The sequence below is a fragment of the Lagenorhynchus albirostris genome, chromosome 11 (genome assembly GCF_949774975.1).
Source record: "Lagenorhynchus albirostris chromosome 11, mLagAlb1.1, whole genome shotgun sequence".
Taxonomy (NCBI): Eukaryota; Metazoa; Chordata; class Mammalia; order Artiodactyla; family Delphinidae; genus Lagenorhynchus; species Lagenorhynchus albirostris.
The window spans coordinates 9,717,261-9,739,461 of NC_083105.1; the positions used below are offsets into that span (position 1 = coordinate 9,717,261).

General features: G+C 48.9%; 1 protein-coding gene across 2 annotated transcripts; it reads right to left on the bottom strand.

Moving 5' to 3' along the window:
- Positions 1–7,004: 7,004 nt before the first annotated feature.
- LOC132529665 (DNA dC->dU-editing enzyme APOBEC-3B-like) lies at positions 7,005–19,174 on the bottom strand. 2 transcript variants are annotated; one of them, XM_060166476.1, is made up of 9 exons: positions 18,845–19,174; positions 17,398–17,554; positions 15,252–15,522; positions 14,912–15,026; positions 14,440–14,535; positions 9,365–9,521; positions 8,389–8,656; positions 7,990–8,105; positions 7,005–7,290 (listed from the first exon to the last, which is right to left on the bottom strand). In XM_060166476.1, exons 1-9 carry the CDS (start codon positions 18,922–18,924, stop codon positions 7,201–7,203), a joined length of 1,350 nt encoding a protein of 449 aa, XP_060022459.1. In that variant the 5' UTR covers positions 18,925–19,174; the 3' UTR covers positions 7,005–7,200. The 2 variants fall into 2 exon arrangements, with proteins under 2 accessions (XP_060022459.1, XP_060022460.1); XM_060166477.1 differs by lacking the exon at positions 14,440–14,535 and having other exon boundaries at positions 18,845–19,173.
- Positions 19,175–22,201: the final 3,027 nt, after the last annotated feature.

Genomic DNA, 22,201 nt, shown 5'->3' on the forward strand with positions numbered 1-22,201 from the left:
GGCGACACAGGTTCAAGCCCTGGTCCGGGAAGATTCCACATGCCACGGAGCAACTAAGCTCGTGCGCCACAGCTACTGAGCCCACGTGCCACAACTACTGAAGCCCGCGTGCCTAGAGCCCGTGCTCTGCAACAAGAGAAGCCACCGTAGTGAGAAGCCCATGCACCGCGATGGAGAGTAGACCCTGCTTGCTGCAACTAGAGAAAGCCCACACGCAGCAATGAAGGCCCAACGCAGCCAAAAATAAATAAATAAAATAAAATAATAAAAAAAACCAGTATCTGTGAAGCACAATAAAGTGAAACGCAATTAAACAAGGTCTGCCTATAATTTGAAACTATGTAAAATCCCTTCCTCATCACACTTTCCGTGTAGTTATTTATATTAGTATGGATTCCTGGTTTGTTTGTTTTTTTGCGGTACACGGGCCTCTCACTGTTGTGGCCTCTCCCGTTGTGGAGCACAGGCTCCGGACGCGCAGGCTCAGCGGCCATGGTTCACGGGCCCAGCCGCTCCACGGCATGTGGGATCTTCCCGGACCGGGGCACGAACCCGCGTCCCGTGCATCGGCAGGCGGACTCTCAACCACTGCGCCACCAGGGAAGCTCCATGGTTTCCTATTTTATTCAATGGCTATCATTCATTATTATCACTATTTACTTGAATGCTCAAAAATTTCTCAGATTTGGCCAGTTTTAACCTATTTTGGCTACTATAGCTTTATGGTGTGCTTAACATTTAATGTTTTTAAAGTTTTTAAATACTTGGCAGGGCAATTCTCCTCCCTGCCCCCCAGCAACATGTTATTCTTTTTCAGAATTGTCTTGGCTATTCTTGCAGATTTTCCCTTTCCGTATTGAGTTTAGAATTGGATTTCTCAAATTATATAAAATTTTCAAATGAAATTTTGGTTAATATTATTTTGAATTTATAGAAGAAAGGAGAAAGAAAAATAAAATATTTTCTCTAGGAACATTCAATGCTTCTTCACTTTATGTAGCTTCTATTTTATGTCCTTTATTATGGTTTAACAATTCCATTCATACAGTGTACTTCTTCCTTCTTAGGACTCTTCCTAGGCATTTCATGATTTTTGTTACAGTTGTGAATAGTATTCCCCCACACCAAACACACACAAACATTTTTAAATTAGTTATCACTGATTTATTGGACCACTATTTATATATATGTACATCGTAATGGTTTCCTAGGCTGCCATAACAAAGTGTCACCAAATGGGTGGCTTTAAGTGACAGAAATGTATCCTCTCACAGTTCTAGAGGACAGAAGTCTGGAATCAAGGTGTGGGCAGGCTGTACTTTCTCTGAAGGCACTAGGGAAGAATCTTTCCTGTGTCTTCTCCAGTTGGGGCCTTTCTCTCCTGGTGTTGCTGGCACTCCTTGGTGTTCCTTCGTTTGTAGATCATTACTGCAGCCTCTGTCTCTCACCCCACATGAACTTCGCCATGCGAGTCTGTGTCTCTCCTCTTCTTGAAGGACACCAGTGCTGTTAGATGAAGGGTCTACCATACTTCAGTGTGACCTCATCATAAATAATTACCTCTGCAACGATTCTATTTCCAAATAAGGGCAATATTCTGAGGTCCTGGGAAGGGGGGGATACTCCCCAACTCAGTACATACATATTTCACATTTATTATTAAAAGCTTTCTCACAAATGGGATAGAAACTACTAATTATCCCACTCTTTTTTTCAGAGTCTATAACCCATGATTTTTAGCAAGTTACATGGCCATCCAAAATAAAGGCCACATTTACCATACGCCTTTGCTGCTAGTTGTGGCTGAATGACTAAGTCCTGCTCAGTGGGATGTGAAAATAAATGCCGTATAGCAGCTTCTGGGACCCCTCCTAAGAGACAGCTGGTTTGGTCCTTTGACCTTTCTTCCCCTCTCCCCCCATCCAGCTACAGAACACAGATGTTATGATGGGGCTATGTTCTGGGCCACAAGGACCAAGGTCCAGTACATCCTGAGGATGACAGCAGAAAGCTGGAATCAGCCCAGGTCCTGAACGGCTGTGGGCCCATTTTCTGAGCTCTGCAGCTTCTATCTGGACTTCTCTGTTTGCGATAAGCTTCCATCCAGGGCTGCCATATTGCACAAGCCCAGGGAGTGCTGTTCACAGGGCACAGGACATGAACGGAAGACTCTGGAGTGGTGAGATGAACAAACTGCACGGCCATCCTCAGAGGCCCTGCTTCTGTCTGGTTTAAGCCCCTGGTTGGATTTCAGTTACTTCCAGGCAATCTTAATTTTAATAAATTTTTGATAGTTTCTTTAATATCCAGGAGTGTTTTGTGCTTGCAGGGGAATACTCATTAGTATTGGTACTCTGTTTATTACACAACTTGTAAAAATAATACAGCTCTGAAAATCAGTTTTCCTCAAGCATTTAAACATAATTATAAATGTGACTAGCTACAGTCCCTTAAAACTTAAATGGCAATTACAGATCTAGTATGATTGATTTTTGAACCCTTCAGATGTCTTAAATATCCGGCCAAACATTCACAGATAAAATATTTCAGAACAATCAAGGTTGTAGGATCTGAATAATGTAATGATTGATTCTTTATTGAGATGCACAAACTAAGGAGATTTAAACTGAAATCTTTGAGTGTTAGGCCAAGTCTTTTTTTTTTTTTTTTTCATGTATTATCTCAATTACTTTTTATATTAATGATACAGGTAGGTACTTATTGTTGCTTTCAAGTTATATGGGGAAACAGGCTCAGAGAGGGTCAGGTCCATGGTCATATAGTTAGTAGAGGACAAACACAGTATTTGAACCCAAGTCTATGCTCTGAATCCAGATGTACATGACATTGTAGGGAATACTCCCAAAGGGTAGGGTCTTTGCCTTTCAAACTAAAAAACTAGAATAATCACAATTATAACTGTAGGGAACTGTGTTTTAAATGAATAGGATCTATATTTCCTGGCAGATGATCTCAGAGTCACTTGGAGGCACTGAATAAAAGCAGAAATGAACCCAAATTCTAGGTGTTCTAGCTATTGGGACTCTGTTCTTTCTCCAGACACTGTGGTTGGCACCTTCACTGTGGATTTTTTTACAATACAGGACCAGGGAGGGTCAGACTGTGGCCTGCACTCCTGCAATACCCAGCCATCTGCCCTGCCGTCTGAGGTACTAGGGCAGTTGTCTTCTTCCTGGAGTCATTTCACTGCTCAGGCCTGAAGGTCGCTGCGGTGCCAGCCAAAGGCTTTGGAGCCCACGTTGGTGGGCGTGAAGCTGTTCTTAACCACACTCTCAGACCTGCTCAGCCAGCCCGCCATCTTATGGGTCACACAGGTCGCAGTGTTACAGGATCTCTTCTGGGCAGTGATGCATAACCAAAAGGTGGAGACTGAGAAGTCCACACACTTGAACTGTAGACATGAAAAAAGCCCCATGGAGCCTGTGATTCAGGGATCAGGACGCTGCCCTGTGCTGCCACAACTACCTTTCAACACCAGTGACATCCTGGACCCAGGGATGCTGCTGTCGAACTCCTGGCTTCTTGACTGCTTGCCAGCAGAAAACAGAAGAACAGGAAGATAGAACTCTCTGACTCTGCCTTCCAATTCTCACATGAGATATGTCTTTGTCTGTTCAGGCTGCTGTAACAGACTACCATGGACTGGGTGGCTTTTAAACAACAAAAATTTATTTCTTACCATTTTGGAGGCTGGGAAGTCCAAGATTAAGGTACTGGCAGATTTGGTGTCTGGTGAGAGCCCACTTGCTGGTTCATACTTAGATGGCTGTCTTCTCGCATGGCAGAGGAGGCCAAGTCTTTTTTAACAATAATAAATATTTATTTATGGCATCAGAAACTGTTAAGTTTCTCTTTGTCATAGAGATTTTTTTTTAACTTTTAATCCATTTAATTAATTAATTAATTTATGCCACGGCACACAGCTTGCGAGATCTTAGTTCCCCTGACAGTGACGGGGCTGAATCCTAACCACTGGACTTTCAGGGAATTCCTTTTTTTTTTTTTTTTAATATTTATTTACCTATTTATTTGGTTGCATCAGGTCTTGGTTGCAGCAGGCGGGATCCTTAGTTGTGGCATTCGAACTCTTAGTTGTGGCTTGCACATGGGATCTAGTTCCCTGACCAGGGAGCGAACCCAGGACCCTGCGTTGCGAGCGCGGAATCTTAACCACTGCGCCACCAGGGAAGTCCCTGTCATACAGATTTTAACTTCTGACACTTTGTATCTTTTCCAGAATTTATGCATGTTCTGAGTTTGTATGGCAATTTGGGATCCCTTGAAATTCCATATGAACTTTTAGGATGTTTTTTCCTATTTCTGCAAAAAATGACTTTGAGATTTTGAACTGATCACATTGAATCTGTAGATCATTTTGGGTAGTATGGACATTTTAACAATATTAACTTTTCGAATCCATGAACATGAGATGTCTTTCCACTTGTCCGTGTCTTCTTTAATTTTTTTCAGCAGTGTTTTGTAGTTGTCCATGGAGCGGTCTTTGGCTTTCTTGGTTAACTCCTAAGTATTTTATCCTTTTTGATTCTGTTGTGAATGGGATTGCTTTCTTAATTTCCTTCTCGGATTGTTCATTATTGGTGTAAAGAAATGCAACTGATTTTTGTATGTTGATTGGATTTAATACTTCTTATTGCTTTTTTAAGTGTAATATTTCCCCCTTTTCCATTTTTAGGTAATTGTTGTTAATATAGAGAAAAAGCTTTTATACATTAATTCTGACTTCAGCCCTCTTGTTTACCCTGCGTCTTTTCTCTTTCCCTTTCAAATTCAAGTCTCGGGTTTGGAAGGTATAAAATCATCAACAATAACAGGAGAAAGTTTGTATCTTCTTTTCCAATGTTTACACAATTTCTGGAATTTCCTTGTCTTATTGCATTCCTTAGAACTCCAAGACAATGAGGAGTAAATGGTGACATGGTCCCAATTTAACTGAAATGATTTTAATATTTTGCCATTATAATTATATTTATTGCTTTTCTATAAAAATCATTTCATACACTTGAGCATTTTTAATTTCTATTTTACTTAGCATTTTAATGACGGCTGAATTCTATGAAGTTCTGTTCAGCATCTATTGATATGAACACATGGGTTTTTTAAAAAATTTATTTTTAATACAATTTTTAAAGGTTACTTCCCAGAGCTTCCCTGGTGGTGCAGTGGTTAAGAGTCCGCTTGCCGTGCAGGGGACACGGGTTCGTGCCCCAGTCCGGGAAGATCCCACATGCCGCAGAGCGGCTGGGCCCGTGAGCCATCTCCGCTGAGCCTGCGCGTCCGGAGCCTGTGCTCCGCAACGGGAGAGACCACAACAGTGAGAGGCCCGCGTACCGCAAAAAAAAAAAAAAAAAAAAAAAAGTTACTTTCCATTTACAGTTATTACAAAATATTGGCTCTATTCCCCGTGTTGACAATACATCCTGGAGCCTATCTTACACCTCCCACTCCCCCACCCCTATATTGCCCCTCCCCCCTTCCCTCTCCCCACTGGTAACCACTAGTTTGTTTCTATAACTGTGAGTCTGCTTCTTTTTTTTTTTTTTTTGCGGTATGCGGGCCTCTCACTGTTGTGGCCTCTCCCGTTGCGGAGCACAGGCTCCGGATGCGCAGGCTCAGCGGCCATGGCTCACGGGCCCAGCCGCTCCGCCGCATGTAGGATCTTCCCAGACCGGGGCACAAACCCATGTCCCCTGCATCGGCAGGCGGACTTTCAACCACTGCGCCACCAGGGAAGCCCTCTTTTTTGTTTTATTCACTAGTTTGTTGTATTTTTTACATTCCACATATAAGTGATATCATACAGTATTTGTTTTGTCTCACTTATTTCACTTAGCATAATGTCCTCTAAGTCCATCCATGTTGCTGCAAAAGACAAAATTTTGTTCCTTTTTAGGGCTGAGTAATATTCCTTTGTATATATATACCACATCTTCTTTATCCATTCATCTGTTGATGGACACTTAGGTCGCTTCCATATCTTGGCAATTGTAAATAACACTACTATGAACATTGGAATGCATGTATCTTTTCAAATTAGTGTTCTTGTTTTTTTCCAGATATATACCCAGGAGTGGTATTGTTGGGTCATATGATAGTTCTATTTTTAGTTTCTTGGGAAACTTCCGTGCTCTTTTCCACAGTGGCTGCACCAATTTACATTCCCACCAACAGGGTAGAAGGGTTCCCTTTTCTCCACACCATCGCTAACGTTTGTTATTTGTGTTTTTTGATACTAGCCATTCTGATAGGTGTGAGGTGATATCTCATTGTGGTTTTGATTTTCATTTCCCTGATGATTAGCGATGTTGAGCATCTTTTCATGTGCCTGTTGGCCATCTGCATTTCCTCTTCGGAAAAATGTCTATTCAGTTTTTTTGCCCATTTTTATTTTATTTTATTTTTTTATAAAATTTTTTAATGTATTTCTGGTTGTGTTGGGTCTTCGTTGTGCGCAGGCTTTCTCTAGTTGCCGCCAGCAGGGGATACTGTTTGTTGCAGCGCGCGTGCTTCTCATTTTGGTGGCTTCTCTTGCTGCAGAGCACGGGCTCTAGGCACGTGGGCTTTAGTAGTCGCTGCATGCGGGCTTTCTCTGGTTGTGGCGAGTGGGGGCTACTCTTCGTTGTGGTGTGCGGGCTTCTCATTGCAGTGGCTTCTCACTGAAGTGGCTTCTCTTATTGCAGGGCACAGACTCAAGGTGTGCGGGCTTCATTAGTTATGGCACACAGGCTCAGTAGTTGTGGCGCACGGGCTTAGTTGCTCCGCGGCATGTGGGACCTTCCCGGACCAGGGCTTGAACCCGTGTCGCCTGCATTGGCAGGTGGATTTTTAACCACTGCGCCACCAGGGATGTCCCTATACTAGGAATTCTTAAGTAAATTTTTCCTTAGTGCTGTAGTATGAAAGTTCTTTATACTCATCTTTTTATGAAGGAAAAACCTGATTCTCCTTTCAGAAAGTAACCCAAGTTTTACAGACTTTCAAATTATCTTTATTTTTTCAATTATAAAAATATTTACCCACTTAGAAAAGAAAGGAAAAAAGAAGAATGAAAGAGGAAAGAAAGGTCTCTGGACTTGGGTGAGGGTCAGGGGTGACCGTGGGGCTTGCTCCTTGCTCCTAAGAGCCAGCAGTTTATGAAGCAGTGAGATGCCCCAGGACCTGTCATCTTGAGTCACTTCTTAACGACGAAGGGGATGGGGATCCAAGTCTCAAGTCTCTGAAGGAATCCTCTAAATTATTCCAATTCGAGGGCTATTGAGAGAGAAATGAGAAAGCTTCGGTTGGCAGGAAACTGAGGGAGGAAGGGGAACAGAGGCGAGGCTGAAAATGCCGGGACAAGAAAAGAACTGGATCAAGGCAGGCCAGGGATGCCTTAAGAGAAACAGAAAACTAACAAGAGTCTATGAAGAGGGGCTTCCCTGATGGTGCAGAGGTTGAGAATCCTCCTGCCAATGCAGGGGACACGGGTGTGAGCCCTGGTCCGGGACGATCCCACATGCCATGGAGCAACTAAGCCCGTGCGCCACAACTACTGAGCCTGCGCTCTAGAGCCTGTGAGCCACAACTACTGAGCCCACGCGCCGAGAGCCCACGCTCCGCAACAAGAGAAGCCACCGCAATGAGAAGCCCGCGCACCGCAACAAAGAGTAGCCCCTGCTCGCCACAACTAGAGAAAGCCCGCGCGCAGCAACAAAGACCCAACGCAGCCAAAAATAAATAAGTAAAATAAAATGTATTTTAAAAAAAGTCTATGAAGAGAGAGAGAAGGAAGGAACTGGGAGCCCCTGGAAGAGGGGACCTAAAGGGGGTGTCATGAGAAAAGAGAAAGCAGTGGGGGGCAGTGGGGAGAGAGCAAGGAGAGGATTGACAGACAGAAGTGGGGCTGAAGCTGGGAAGGGGGTCGGCGGGGTGTGGAGAGGCCAGGGGCCTGCAGCGGGGAGAGCTTCTCACCGACAGGATCCTCTGGAGCCGACGGCTTATGCTCTCACTGTATTGCTCCAGCTTATCCCAGGACTCGAAGGGCATCCCCTGGTTATCCACAAATTCTTCCCAGCAGTCTTCAAACTCTGAGACGAGAGAGGGAAACTGAGTCAGGCCCCAAGGGCAGGGGAGCAGCAAGCTTGCACCAGCAGGGCCACCGTCCCTCCTTCCTTTCCCCTTCCTTCTCTTCCTCTCCCTGGAATTAGTCTGTCCCTGGAATTTCCCCTTCAGGTGGTATCACACCTTGGGTCTCAGCTGGGCCGCCATCCTTCCTGTCCAGCCTCCCCTCTCCCCCACTCCCACTCAGTGGCTTTCGCTCTTGGAACTGCAGATCCTCCCGTCCACCGACAGCTCTGTCTCTCTTCCTACCTGAGCGGGTCATGACAGCCACTGAGACCTGGGCTGCCTGTAGCTGCTGCAGCCCCCTCTGAAACACCTTGACCCAGTGGAAGTACAGGCGGGAGGCAAAGATCTGCAGGCTCAGGTTGTCCTGACCGTTGATGAAATCAACCAGTTCCCCGGCACAGGCAGCGCAGGGGCTCCACGTGACATAGCAGATGATTTTGTAGCGCTGGTTTGGGTCGAGATTCAGTGAGGTGATCTTGTCAATAAAGCGAATTTCTGCATGTCGCTGTTTCTGGAGAGGTTCTCAGAGAGACGGAAGGGTTGGTTAGAAGGCAGAGGCCAGAGGTCGCACACCGAGGGTGAAGCTCGGGACGAGGGCCTCTGTCCTGTGAACTTTCCAGTATGTGAACTGCCTATAGCACAAGGAAAGAACCTCCTTCTTTCCTTCAATTATTCATTCCTTCACTCACTCACTCATCCATTAATTCCACAGTCCCCAAGCACCTGTAACTTCATTGGAATCAGATCAGGGTCCCAGTGCCCAGAGGAGACGGGTTGTAGAACAGACACCCCCAGGGCACAGTCCTGAATACTCTGTGACCTGGCTTTTGGACATGTCCAGGAGGTTGTCTGGAGACGTTTGAACCTGAGGATACCAGGGAGGTCAGGGAGGGAGGGAGAGGGGACGGGACAGATAGGAAGATGGCAGAAAGGCAGAAGTGTGATGGAGATCTTGTAGGTGAGGTTAGGTGCTCAGTCCTCGGAAGAGCGCTTGGCTTCCCCGGAGTGGTGACTGAGCTGAGATCTGGAGGGTGAGGAAACATCAACTTCTCAAAGAGGGGTTAGGAGGTACATTCTGCTGGCGGGAAGGGCTTGTGTGGTGGCCCGCGGATGGGAAAGAATGTGGAGAGCTGCAGGGAAGCGGGGTCACTCAGATTCTGCTTCCCTGCCTGGTGCGGTTGCCCCTGCTTGCCCTGTGCCCAGGGAACCCACGTGGCACCTTGTTTTGGAAGCAGCCTTTGTCAAGCGTGAAGCCATCAAGCTGCTTCAGCTGGTAGCACAAATAGGTCTTCCTCCGGTAGCAGGGCTGTGGGACCCGGGGCTGGTTGCCGAACTGTTGTCTGAATATATTTGTTTTTAGCAGATTCATTGTGTTTCTGTGCAACAGGAAGGAGAAAACCAAAGATGCAGAGAGTGTTTTCTGGTGTCACCCAAGGCTCTGTCACATTCTGAACCCAGTTCCTTGGGCTCACCTAGGCCCCTAAGGGGAGGTAAGGGAGGGTCTCTTCCTTCTCTGTTGGCCAGGAGTACTGGGAGGGAGAGGGAAGAGGGCGAGCTCTCCCCCCTCACACATCACCACCCCTCCAGCCCATGCTAGAGGCCACTGCAGGCAGGACTCCTGGGCTGAGTGGGGGTGCCCCCACCCCGAGAATTGGACACGGCATGTCCTTCCTCGTCTCTCACATCTTTGTCTTGAGCCCCAGACCCCTCTGTTAAGGTCCCACAAGCACCTCAACCCCGTACCTAACGTCAGGACCCTTCTCTTTGGGGAGTGGGGAGGGGGATGGAAGTTAAAGAACTTCCTTTAACGCTGTGCTCTTGGCCGAGGTGTGTGTATCATAATTTTGACTGTACAAAGAGCACAGAGGCATGTGAACAGGAAAAACTGTTGTCACCAAGGTAGTGTTGTGACAGAGCCTTTTGGCCGAAGGGCTCACATAGCTTTTTCTCCCCCTAATTATGACTGTACTCTATAGAGTATTCCATTTTGTATCTTGCTTTCTTTTTCATTTAATGTTATACTGCAAAGTGGCCCAGCCCATGTGGGGATGCAGAACCACCAGGTTCTTTTCAATAAGTGCTGTTGGCTCTGCACGGACAGCAGTAGGTGGATGTAACCAGGGGCCTTCCTGCCGGGCCCCAGAGAGGCGCATGAAGGCTCCCTCTGGCCGGCGCCGCACTGCACGCGGACACCCACGCCCAAGCAGGTGCCGTCTGAACGAGCTTGGGAGCTTCACGGCCCCAGCCCATTGCCCTCCTGGACACTCCACCCAAGGTGATGTCACTTGGTTGACCACCGACTCAGACTCAGATGACCTCAGAGCCTCAGAATTGGCATCTGGACACAGGAATGAAGCCAAGAGTGCCCTCACGGCCCAGACCACGGGACACAATACTTTGTTCCTGCAGGGCCAGAGGAGTCTCGCCATATTTCCAGCCAACTCATTGAAACACCACCAGTTCCACCAACGAAAAACCATTTCTGATATGTTATGCTAATTAACAAAGCCACAAACTTCATCAGTGGAAACCTATCTCTGACGTCCCTTGTGTTAATTAGTAAAACTTTAGATGGATTTGGGTAACGATTGCTGAAGAGACCATCTCTGGACTGTGGCCTTCGATTACTGGCCAGTGACCTCGCCTGAAGTTCATACTCCCCATGAGGGCAACTGGCCGCCCTCAGGGTAAGGATTAGAAGGGAAACCCCATTCATAGCACACCTGAGACAACCACTGCCCCGTTTGCCCGGAGTCTTCCTGATTTTAGCCCTGAAGTTCCCATGTTCTGAGAAACTCCCCAGTCCTGGGGAAAGCCAGACACTCAAGGCTGAGATATTTCACATCTGAGACAAGAGGACTTATCTTCATAGCACAAATGTTGCACCTTGCCCTTGAATAGCTAAAACTGTAGGTACGATAGAAACAACTTGTAAGAAGTACTTAAAGACCAATTGAATTTTTTATACTTGGTAGTGTCTTCATGGGAAACGAGTTATCTTCTTGTCTTGGAGAGTTTTCCCTCCACAGAGGAGAAATGAGAATATTCTCTGCAAAATTGTGCCTTTAACATAAAATTTACAAAAACGCTTTTATAGCTGACTCCAAACATTGTTTCACTCATCCTTGAACCTAAAGTCTAGGACTGAGGGTGCACAGAGACCTTTAGGAAGACCCAGTGGCCATGCCTCTGGGATATGGCCAGGGACACAGAGAGACAGGCTGTGGCAGAGGTAGGGCTGGGAGGCCTGAGGCAAGAGAAGGAGCCAGAGAGGGAGAGAACCCAGGGCTGGGCGCGGAGCCCGAGGCAGCGAGGAGGACCAGCAGCCCCACCTGGCCCCTGCAGCCGGGCTCCAGCCTCCTCGGCAGACATGTCCCAGCTTGCCCTGGGCACTGGGATCTCTGGTTCCACCTGCCTGTCACAAGGCTGCGCTTGGCCTTGGGAAAGTCCCTTATCTGAGAGCGTTCCCCTACAGCTCTCGGAGCGGCAGATGCCCTTCCTGTCTGGGTAAGCCGAGGTGGGAGGCCCAGGGTGGTTTTTGTCTCTCAGACCCATCCTCTTTCCTCCTCCTGGGCTCTGGACTTACCTGATCCCAGGAGTCCAGATGCAGTCTCCTGGCCTAGGAAGGCTTGTCCAAGCCCAGCCCTTTGTCATAGGCACTCTGCCTCGATTTCCTCCCCAGGACCCTTTTTTTAGGACAGCCCCCTATGTGAGAGCGACCTCCCAGGCCGTCTCAGCCGAGGCTCCACCTCCTTCCTGCTTTGGCACCAGGGGTGGGAGGGCCCTGGGGTGGTTTGCTTCCTTAGGCTCCGACCCACCTTCTCCTGGGCCCTCTCTCTTGGCAGAGATCGGTCTCCGATGCAGCCGGACCCCTCTGTGCAGCAGGACCCGAGGTTATTGCAAAGGGAAAGAGAAAGTAAAGATGCCAGAGAGAGGGGGATGGGACAGACCCTGGCGGAAGAGAGCAGGACAAAGGCCTGCCCCCACTGGGGGAGGGGTAGGCGGGAGCCCTCTCCATCCTACTCCTACTTGGCACTTAGCTTTTATTCAGTACCCTGACAAGACTCTGGGTAGGATGGAAAATGAGGGCTGGGGGTCAGTACTACAGATCTTCATCTCCAGCCCTGTGCTGAGCAGATCCTGTGCACCGTCTGCTACCCCCAGCTCCCCAGTAGCATCAAGTGGGGAGGAGCATTATCCTGACATTTTAGATGTGGTCCCAGCACAGAGAGGTTAAGACACTCTCTTGAGGTCACACAGCAAATAAATGGCAGAACTGGAAAGCTGTCCAGGAAGCCTAGCCTGGTTCCCTCCCCTTGCTTCCCCATTGTTCCATGAAAAGGAGTGGGGGAGGGAGCACAAGAGAAGGGGTAAGCTATCTGCTTACTTTGTCACGTGGCCACCAAGACCTCCAGATGAGAAAACAGCTCTGGGGAAAGTTGAAACCTAGTGAGGAGGTCTTAGAGCAGTCATGGCCACCTCCAGTCCAAACTGCACACAAATGTGATTCCCAAATTAACTTTTCCCAGCTTGTCATCCCACTGCTCCCCGCTGCCCGCCCTGCACACACCACCTTCTGCCCCACAGGCCCTGGTACGGCCTCGGGGGTAACAAGAGCTTGGGCAGGAGGTTAGAGGATCCACAGGAATGGTGTCCCCTTCACCCCCATCTGTCCTAATGCCCAGGGCCACAGCCAACAAAAGATTCTAGAATGAGCTGGATCCTTCTGGGAAGAGTGACCAGATTTTTTTTTTTTTTTTTTTTGCCACAGCACGTGGCACGCAGAGCTTGCCCAACCGGGGATTGAACCTGTGCCCCCTGTACTGGAAGCATGGAGTCTTAACCACTGGACCACCAGGGAAATCCAAAGAGTGATCAGATTTGTACACTGAAGTGTTGGTCAAACTCAGAGAGCTAAGTCACCCCTGGCCTGAGAGGCAGGGAAGATGGACGAGAAGGTTGAAACCCTTTGCTGGCCTTTCCCTAATGACAGCAATCCTACAGCCCCGGCTTGGAGATTCCTGTGAGCTACCTGAGATGGGCCAAAATGCAGGTGTGCCAGGAGAGGGACATTTTAAGCTGGCCACTGGGGCCCGTTTTAATGCCCGAGACAAGCAGGAGGTACGCCATCCCCAACCATGTCCCTCTGTGCCTCCCTCCTTGAAGGAAACACCGACAGGGAGAGCATCAAGGCAGAAGAGCCGAAGCAACCAGAGACACCCTGGATTCTGCCCAAGACCTCCAGGCAGCAGTGCAAACAGGAAGGGAGAGTAAAGGGACAGGTGTCTGCTGCCACTGACAATTCCCACCCAGATGGCCAAGATCAGTGGGACCCCAGACCTTCTCCACGAGGACTTTAAGGACAGATTCCAAACCAACAGCTTCCCCCTTGCTGTTCCTTCCTCTGCATCTGCCTGCCCAGAATCCCACCTCACCAGGCTCTTACTCCCTTTTGGCCCTGCCACAATCCTGGCCACCCTTTCTGGAACCTCCACTGAGTTCCTCCCCGGTGCGTTCACGTGGCAGCTGGCTCTGTGGACAAAGGGCCAGACGCTCGCTTCCTGATCTACCTCGAGCAACTGAGCTGTGGCCTCTGACCTGACTCTTGGCAGTCCTTCCACTTTCTATTCCGCTTTTTGAAAAAGCTCCAATAATCTCAATCCTCACATCCCCAATGCTACTTTTTTTTTTCTAAAAACGTATTTAAATGTAAACATAACCATTCTTTTTTCTTCCTTTTGCTCATTCTCCGTCACCACCCCCAGAGCTTCGTCTCTGGCAGCAATCTGGGAATGGGATGAGGGATGAGCAGAGTGAGGACAGGGTGTGATGATGACAAAGTGAAGGTGGGGTGGCGGTGGGGTTCTAGGGACACCGAGGTCTGGAATGGAAGCAGAGGAGTCAGGGTCAAGGGGGCATAACCCGGAGAGAGACACACAGGACAAGGATCCTGCTCTCACTGCACCTGCTCAGCTCAAAAAAGCCTTTGGCCATTGTATGGGCTGAACCGTGTCCCTGCAAATCCATATGCTGAAATCCCAACCTCCAGTTTCTCAGAACGTGACTATACTTGAGATAGGGCCTTTAAAGAGGTGATTGTGTTAAGAGGAAGCTCTTAGGGTGACCCTTAGTCCAATCTGACTGATGTCCTTATGAGAAGAGGAAATTGGGACACACAGAGGGACACCAGGGGCTCCCCAGGGGTCATGCACAGAAGAAAGACCATCTGAGGATAGAGCGAGAAGGCAGCTGTCTGCAGCCCAGGAGGAAGGGTGCAGGAGAAGCCCAACCTACCGACTCCTTGATCTTGGACTTCTAGCCTCCATATCCGTGAGAAAGTAAACACCTGTTGTTAAGTCACCCAGTCTGTGGCGTTTCGTTGCGGATATCCTAGCAAATGAATGCCATCATTCCCATCAAGGAGCCTCGTTCTCTGATAAGTCAAGTCTGTCTTCAAGGATGTTTCTCAAATCTCATTTTCACACTTATACATATTCATGCCCATTTATGTTCAGTTTAATAACAAGGTTTGGTCAATGTGTGAGATGGGAGGAGGTGGGGCTCCCTCGCTGGGGGAGAGGGAGATCTCACGGGGGGGTAGGGGGAGATGCTGGGGGAAGAAAGGAGAGAGGAGCTGAGGGAGGGCAGGGGCAGCCCAAGGGCAGTGGCCCTCTGGGGCTAGGGAGGAGAGGAGGCTGAGAAGGGAGGTGGAAGGTACTCGGAGATAAGGAGGAGGTGGGGGGAGGAAGGCTAAGGAAGCCCTCACCCGAGAATTTCATGAAGCTTTGCCACCAGGAACTGATAATTTTTACGCAGTTTCTTCCAAGGCTTGAAGGGCATTCCCTGATTGTACACAAAGTTTTTCCAACAGTATTTAAAGTCTGAGATAAAGAGGAGAGAAAGCCATCACGTCCGGGCCCTGGGAGGCCTTTCTCGGCTGACCATCCTGTGCCCTGCCCCCTCCTGCCCCCTCCCTGCCGTGTGCCCTCAGGCCTGCCTCGTTTCCCAGGTTCTCCGCCCGCTCACCCTCCCGGGCGGGTCTTCTAGGTCCGCCCCCAACCCTCCCACCGCCCCGCCCTCCAGCCCCCAGCCCCCTCTGCTCTCACCTCGGAAGGACATGATGCGCACCCAGGCCTTCTGGTGGCGCAGTATGCGCAGCCCGTGCTGGTAATCTGGTTTCCAGAAGTAGTAGAGGCGGGCGGCGAAGATGCTCAGCCTCACGTTCCTGTTCTCCTTCAGGAACGCAACCACCTGCTCTGCACATGACGAGCAGGGGCTCCAGGATAAGAACCAGGTGATGCGGTACTGCTCGTAAGAGGACAGCTTCTTAGCGCGAAACCAAGAGAGGAAGCAGAGTTCCACATGGCAGGGATAGACCTGGGAGAGATGGAGGCGGAAAGGGGGCGTTTTTGGCCGCCAGAGCCGGCAGTGAGGCTGGGCTAGGGAGCTGGGGAGGAGGGGTAAGGGGGGTGGGCATCCCAGGGGCAGGTTGTTCATGAGTTATCCCTTCTTTCCATCTCTCCCCTCCCTTCTTTTCTTCTTTAGTCATCGACTTCCCTCATTCATCGACTCACCCATTCATTCTAACATCCATCCTCCCATTCATTCATTCTGCAAGTAACCTGAGTGCCTGCTTTGGTCCAGGCCCTGTGGGGTCCAGGCTTGGTCCCTAGGTGCTGTCTGCTGGGAGGCCCACAGAGTTGCCCTGTCCGTCGGCAGAAACACCAGCCACACATGTCTACAGAGCACGTGAGGTGCGGCTCGTCTGAAGGGAGGTGTGTGGCAAGTGTAAAAATACACAGTTCATTTCAGTGACTTCGTATGAAGAGAAAAGAATGTAAACTGTCTCATGAAGAAGTTTTATATTAGTTATATATTAGAAAATACATCTAATTGAAATAATAGATTAGGTATACAGTCAGTCCTCTGTATATGAGAGTTGCTCATCTGCAGATTCAACCTATTGAAATTATTCAGGAAAAAAAAAATTCCAGAAAGTTCCAAAACGCAAAACTTGAATTTGCCAGGCTGGCAACTACTTACATAACATCCACATTGTATTTACAACTATTTACATAGCATTTACATTGTATCAGGTATTATAAGTAAACTAGAGATGATCTAAAGTCTATGGGAGGATGTGGGTAGGTTCTATACAAATGCGATGCCATCTTACATGAGGGGTTTAGCATCTTCAGATTTTGGTGTTCGTGGGGGTCCTGGAACCAACCTCCCCATCCCCATATCTAGGGATGACTGTGTTGTCTAACACAGCGTCAATATTAATTTCATCAGTTTCTCTTAACTTTTTGAACACCGGGTAGTAGAAAGAGTGAGATGACACCTGTGACTCAGATTAGGTTTTGATGGGATAATACCGCTACAGTGCACACCCCCTCCCCGACCCTTCCGCACACAGGTTCTGAAAAGGCTGCCCTCTGGGTGGAGGAGGGCAGGCGGGTGGGGGGACATTTCGCCAAGCCCGATGACAAACTCAGAGACCCACCACCAGCAGACTCGCTAATCGCGTCTCCGGTTCCAGGACTTAAGAAAATGTGTGGGAAGATGCATCCGCCACTGAGAACCCCCAAAAGGCGTTGGACTTATTACCATTTTTTCCACATCCTCTACTGGCGTATGTGAGCCTGTGTAACACCTCTGACGTGAGGGACACCATTTGGGGGCTAAAATTTCATCCCATTTTTGAAACAGGCACCAGATTTGAACTATTACACTGGGCAAGGGCATAGGACAGAGCCTGTCACTGCTATATCCGCATTCTATTTTATTGGGTGGGTGGGGGCTGGGTGCGGGCGAAATGCGGGATCTTATTTCCCAGCGCCCCCTGCATTGGGAGCACCCAGTCTTAACCACTGGACTGCCAGGGAAGTCCCCATATCCGCATTCTTGATTAAAAACTGGACACACTGCAAAAGGGATTTTCCTAGTATCTGACATAATATACTCTGAAAACCAATGAATTGCAATTGTAATTATATCTCCCAATCATAATATTGGGAAAACAACTTGTGCAAGCATCCTAAACCTTCCGCAATTTGCCAATGCCCGCCCCCGCCTCCGTCCCGGCTTTTTTCCCTGTGGCGGGACACAGCGCAGGCTGCACCTGAACCTGTGCTCCCCGCATTGCAATTCTAAGGCACCAGATAAATGCTTTTGTGTCTCTCGGCTGCGCCTGTTTTCTGGGTCAACACTTAGCTCCCGCCTGCGATGAGAGTGTCCTGGGGCTCATACCCAGTTTTGAAAGACCCCCCAGTCGGAGAAGTCAGGTGAGCAGTGCTTCAGTCTTTCCACATGGTAGCAGAGGTAGGTGCAGTTCCGCCCACTGGCAAATCTCAGGTTGCGAAAGTGGAAGGAGAAGGTTTGGCGATCTAACCGCTCCACTGGGTGTCTGAGAGAAAAGGGAAAATGCAGAGAGCGGCCCCTGGAGTTACTCCTGGCTGGTCTCTCCAGAGCGTAGCCCCCTGGACACCCTAGGCGCTGGGCCTCCCAGCAGCCCGCCTGGGCCTTGAGAATTTCCTGCGCCTTTCCAGGCAGGAAGGCTCGGGGAGAGGGAGAGGAGAGGGTGCTGGGACAGCAGGGATGGGTGATGTTCTCCCACAGGGGCCCTGGCTCTGCTACTTCCAATAGCACATCCCGCCACCTCCACTCCGGTTTTCCTGCCCACCCATCCCCCAAATCATTAGAAGAATAAAAAAGAGTAACGAAAACCTCTCCACTCCAAAATCAGAGGCTTTAACATTTCAGTTCAATTCCTTCCTGACTTTTCACTTGCGCATGTTTGTTTTGTGTTTTAATGTCGGATTAACACCTAAAGTCACAGGCTTGGGCTATGGTTACAAGTGCTTTCTGTATCTGAACTCAAATGCTGCGGCAGCCATGCCCATTTTATAGAGGAGGAAGCGGGGATGCAGAGGGGGACAAGTAGCCTGCCTAAGTCACAGAGCTGTAAGTGATAGAGCTGGGTCCCCTGACCAGGCCAGGCCATTTCCAGCTCTTCTATTATGTGACCTTGCGGCTGTGTGAAGTCTTGGGTGTGGCTTTCTTTCCTACTTAATTTTAAAATAGGAGCGTTTCTCCTGATCTTTCCTCCAGATCCATTAGAGCTGTTAGTGGTACAGTTATAAACGTGAAGCGTGGTCACCTAGGGTGTGGCCAGGTTTGTGAACAGTGTGCATTTATTTTCCTGCTCAGAGTTGAGATATCCTTGGAAGAGATGATTTACCTTCTTGCCTCAGAGAACTTTTCTCACACTGTGTTTACGATGGTGTAAATACTATAGAAAACTGATCAGAGTGCTTTAAAAAAAGTCACCAGCTGCGTCAATCATCCTTTCGCCAAATTCTAAGCGTTAACAGAGCACAGATACTTCCGACCAATAGGCAGGGAGGGGATGGCCTAGCCCGACAGACTTTCAGACTGAGAGCTGGGCCACGAGGACCCTCAGAGCTGGGTGGAGGTTTGGGAGGGGCCAGCTCAGAAACAATAGTGGGGGCACCCGCAGAACAGGGCAAAGACCCCAGATGGGAGTGGGCCCTGCAGAGAAGGAGCCCAGAGAGGGAAAGGAACAAGGCCGGGACTGCAGGGACTGCGGGGGGGAAAAGCAGGCCAAGGACAGAGGCGCAGCCCTAGCGAGGGCTGGAGATGGGGTCCAGTGGGACAGAGCAGGCAGCAGCGGTACCTGATCCGGGGCCTCTGGCTGCAGCCTCCTTTGCTGGCTAGTCCCATCCCTGCCCTTTGTCTCGGGTGCTGGGGCTCCATTTCCTCTCCCAGGGCTCTTGTGTAGAAAACCCCCTTATCTGTGAGCGACCTCCCAGGCCGTCTCAGCCGAGGCTCCACCTCCTTCCTGCTTTGGCACCAGGGGTGGGAGGGCCCTGGGGTGGTTTGCTTCCTTAGGCTCCGACCCACCTTCTCCTGGGCCCTCCCTCTTGGCAGAGGTCGGTCTCTGATGGAGCCGGACCCCTCTGTGCAGCAGGACCCGAGGTTATTGCAAAGGGAAAGAGAAAGTAAAGATGCCAGAGAGAGGGGGATGGGACAGACCCTGGCGGAAGAGAGCAGGACAAAGGCTTGCTCCCATTGGGGGAGGGGCGGGCTGGAGCCCTCTCCACCCCACCCCTGCACCCAGCCCAAATCTGCACCTGGCTCTACACTCGCCTGTTGAATGAATGGAGACAATGAGAAAGTATGGACCTTGGATCAGGACTCCTTATTTTCTCCTGGCACAGCCAGAAGTGAGGGGACAGATGTGCTTTGAATTCCTACTTCTGTGCTCGGTCCTTGGCAAGAGTCCCTTCAGCCTTCGCGTGGCAGAGAGAGGGCACGCTTGCACGAAGGCTCTCTTTATAAGGACACTAATCCCCTCATGGGGGTCCCATCCTCATGACCTCATCCAAACCCCATCACCCAAAGGCCCCACCTCCAAATTCCATCACACTGGGGGTTAGGGCTGCAACAGAGTAGAACAAACCTGACTTCGTATTGAATCTATTCCTTTACCTCTAACCCTTGTGCTCTGTTGCCTGTGCTTAGTCATGCTGGCTCTGCACCTTTATAAAAGAATGTTGCCTAGAATCTCCCATGGATTCAGGCTCTGGGTCCCACTCTTTAGAGCAGGGGTGGCAAATTATGGCCCCAGGCTAACCACCTGATTTTTTGTAAATAAAATTTTATTGGGACTCAAGAAAGAAAGGGGAAGTCAGGGAGTTCCCTGGCGATCTAATGATTAGGGTTTGGCACTTCCATTGCTGTGGCCCGGGTTCAATGCCTGGTCAGGGAACTGAGATTCCCACAAGCCTTGTGGTATGGCCAAAAAAAAAAAAGGGAAGCAGAATCAATCAATAAATGTTACTTCAAACACACACACACATGCACACACACACCACACACACACACAAGAATGTTGCCTAGAGCCTAGAATATAGCTGATAGCCCATTCTCTAGCCTCTGACCTTTAAAGACACACTTTTCCATTCAGATAGAGATAAAAAGTTGCAGAACAGGGGCTTCCCTGGTGGTGCAATGGTTGAGAGTCCGCCTGCCGATGTAGGGGACACGGGTTCGTGCCCGGGTCCGGGAAGATCCCACATGCCGCGGAGCCGCTGGTCCAGTGAGCCATGGCCGCTGAGCCTGCACGTCCGCAACGGGAGAGGCCACAACAGTGAGAGGAAAAAAAAAAAAAGTTGCAGGACAGAAAGTAACAGTTATCTTGTTGGAGGTTTATTGGGAACATTGTGACCAGACCTACCTGGACAGCTGCAAGAACAAAAGATTCCTGCAACGACCAGCCACACCTCCTCCCCTTTAATTAATTAATTAATTTATTTAACTTATGCTTAGTATTTAATGGTAATTTAAATGTAAGTGCAATAAAAAGTGAAAAACTGAAAAAAAAAAGAATTCCATTGTGTATATTTACATAATAATGTATGTTATCAATCACTTCAGGAGCAGATTTAAGTTGTAATCACTCACATCCTTGAGCTAGATCCTAATCCTATATCTTTACATCCTAAGTCTTTGAGCACCTACTTCATTGTTTCTCTTTTGTTCTCAATGTCCTGTCTAGGGAATACTTTTTTTTTTTTTTTTGCAGTACGCGGGCATCTCACTGTTGTGGCCTCTCCCGTTGCGGAGCACAGGCTCCGGATGAGCAGGCTCAGCGGCCATGGCTCACGGGCCCAGCCGTGGAGGCACGAACCCGTGTCCCCTGCATCGGCAGGCAAACTCTCAACCACTGCACCACCAGGGAAGCCCTAGGGAATCCTTTGAAACCCATACCCTTAACCACAGTATTAAGATCCTCCAATAAGCAGGGATTAGATGTGTAAGAGAATTTGGAGGGAAACACCTCTAAGGGAACAATGGGGAGGGAGCCAGAGCAAAGGGGAGAGCTGGTGATGGTAAAGGAGCGGGGAAGCAAGGAAGTTTCAATAGAAAGCATGTTGGAGTGCAATGCAGTGTAGAGCATTTTCTCTAGGTCAATGGAGAAACCTCAAGCCAAAGTTACCTGTCAGAGGAGTTTCGTGTCTCACAGCAACAGGCCTGCCATACTCCCCAACTCCTCAGTCAGTGGCTGGGAGCAGCCTGGAGGAAATGTGGTGGATTCATAACGCAGCAGTCCGAGCTGTCAGGATTATGCTCGGAGATCTGAGATGCACATTCTCATGGCTGCCACAAACACCATCTGTGCTGTACAAAAACTTGGTACTATTCATTCATTGATTCATGACACATCGAGGGCACAAATAGAGTACCATGTGGTGCTTACATCCTAGTAATTGGCCTCAGTTTGAGTGGATCATCACAAATAATTTTTTAGAAATTAGAAACAGAAATAGATTTCCAGACTCTTGAGGAAGATCTTCAAGGTATGGCTTCATTATCTTGTTTGAAATTATTTTTCAGGTTCTAAGGTAAATTCAAAGCTAAATACTAAATGGGGTTTGAGTTCTTCCTCACTGCGTAGACCCAGTCCTGTATTCATATCACTTGATGCAGATAATCTGGGTGAGTTTTACATAATAAATTAAAGTCTAGAACCTGAAACAGTGACTGTCATTTCTAAAAAATGTTTGAGAGCGAGAACACCCCCTCCCCTTTTAGTATTAAAGAAGCCTGAATTCTAACTTGGGTAAGATGGTTCTTCGGGACACTAGTCCACCATCTTCTCGGTCTGCTGGCTTCCCAAATAAAGTCACTATTCTTTGCCCCAACACCTCATCTCTCAATTTATTGGCGTGTCCTGTGGCGAGCAGTACAAGTTTGGACTCGGTAACAGGGCTTCAGCATACAAATTTGCACACAAATGTTCACTGTGCACAGGTGGCACAGACCTTTAGCCCATAGCAGGCCGTGCCCAACAGGATTCCTTTGGTTGCCTCCTGGACAATGATGATTTATCACTGCTCTCAGTAGCGCAGGTGCTGCCTCACACCCGGAGCTGAAACTCTGGTGCATATGCCTTTCCAGAAGTCGTGTTCACTGCTACCTCACGGGAGGCCCGGAATGTGGGTAATTTTAGCTGGGCTGTTGCTGCCCT

Coding starts and splice junctions, on each gene's coding strand:
- LOC132529665 (XM_060166476.1), bottom strand. CDS start 18,924: ATGGAGCCCCAGCACCCGAGACAAAGGGCAGGGATGGGACTAGCCAGC. Junction 15,027..15,251: donor GCGCATCATGTCCTTCCGAG/GTGAGAGCAGAG, acceptor TCTTTATCTCAG/ACTTTAAATACTGTTGGAAA. Junction 7,291..7,989: donor GGCTCCAGAGGATCCTGTCG/GTGAGAAGCTCT, acceptor CTCTCTCAATAG/CCCTCGAATTGGAATAATTT.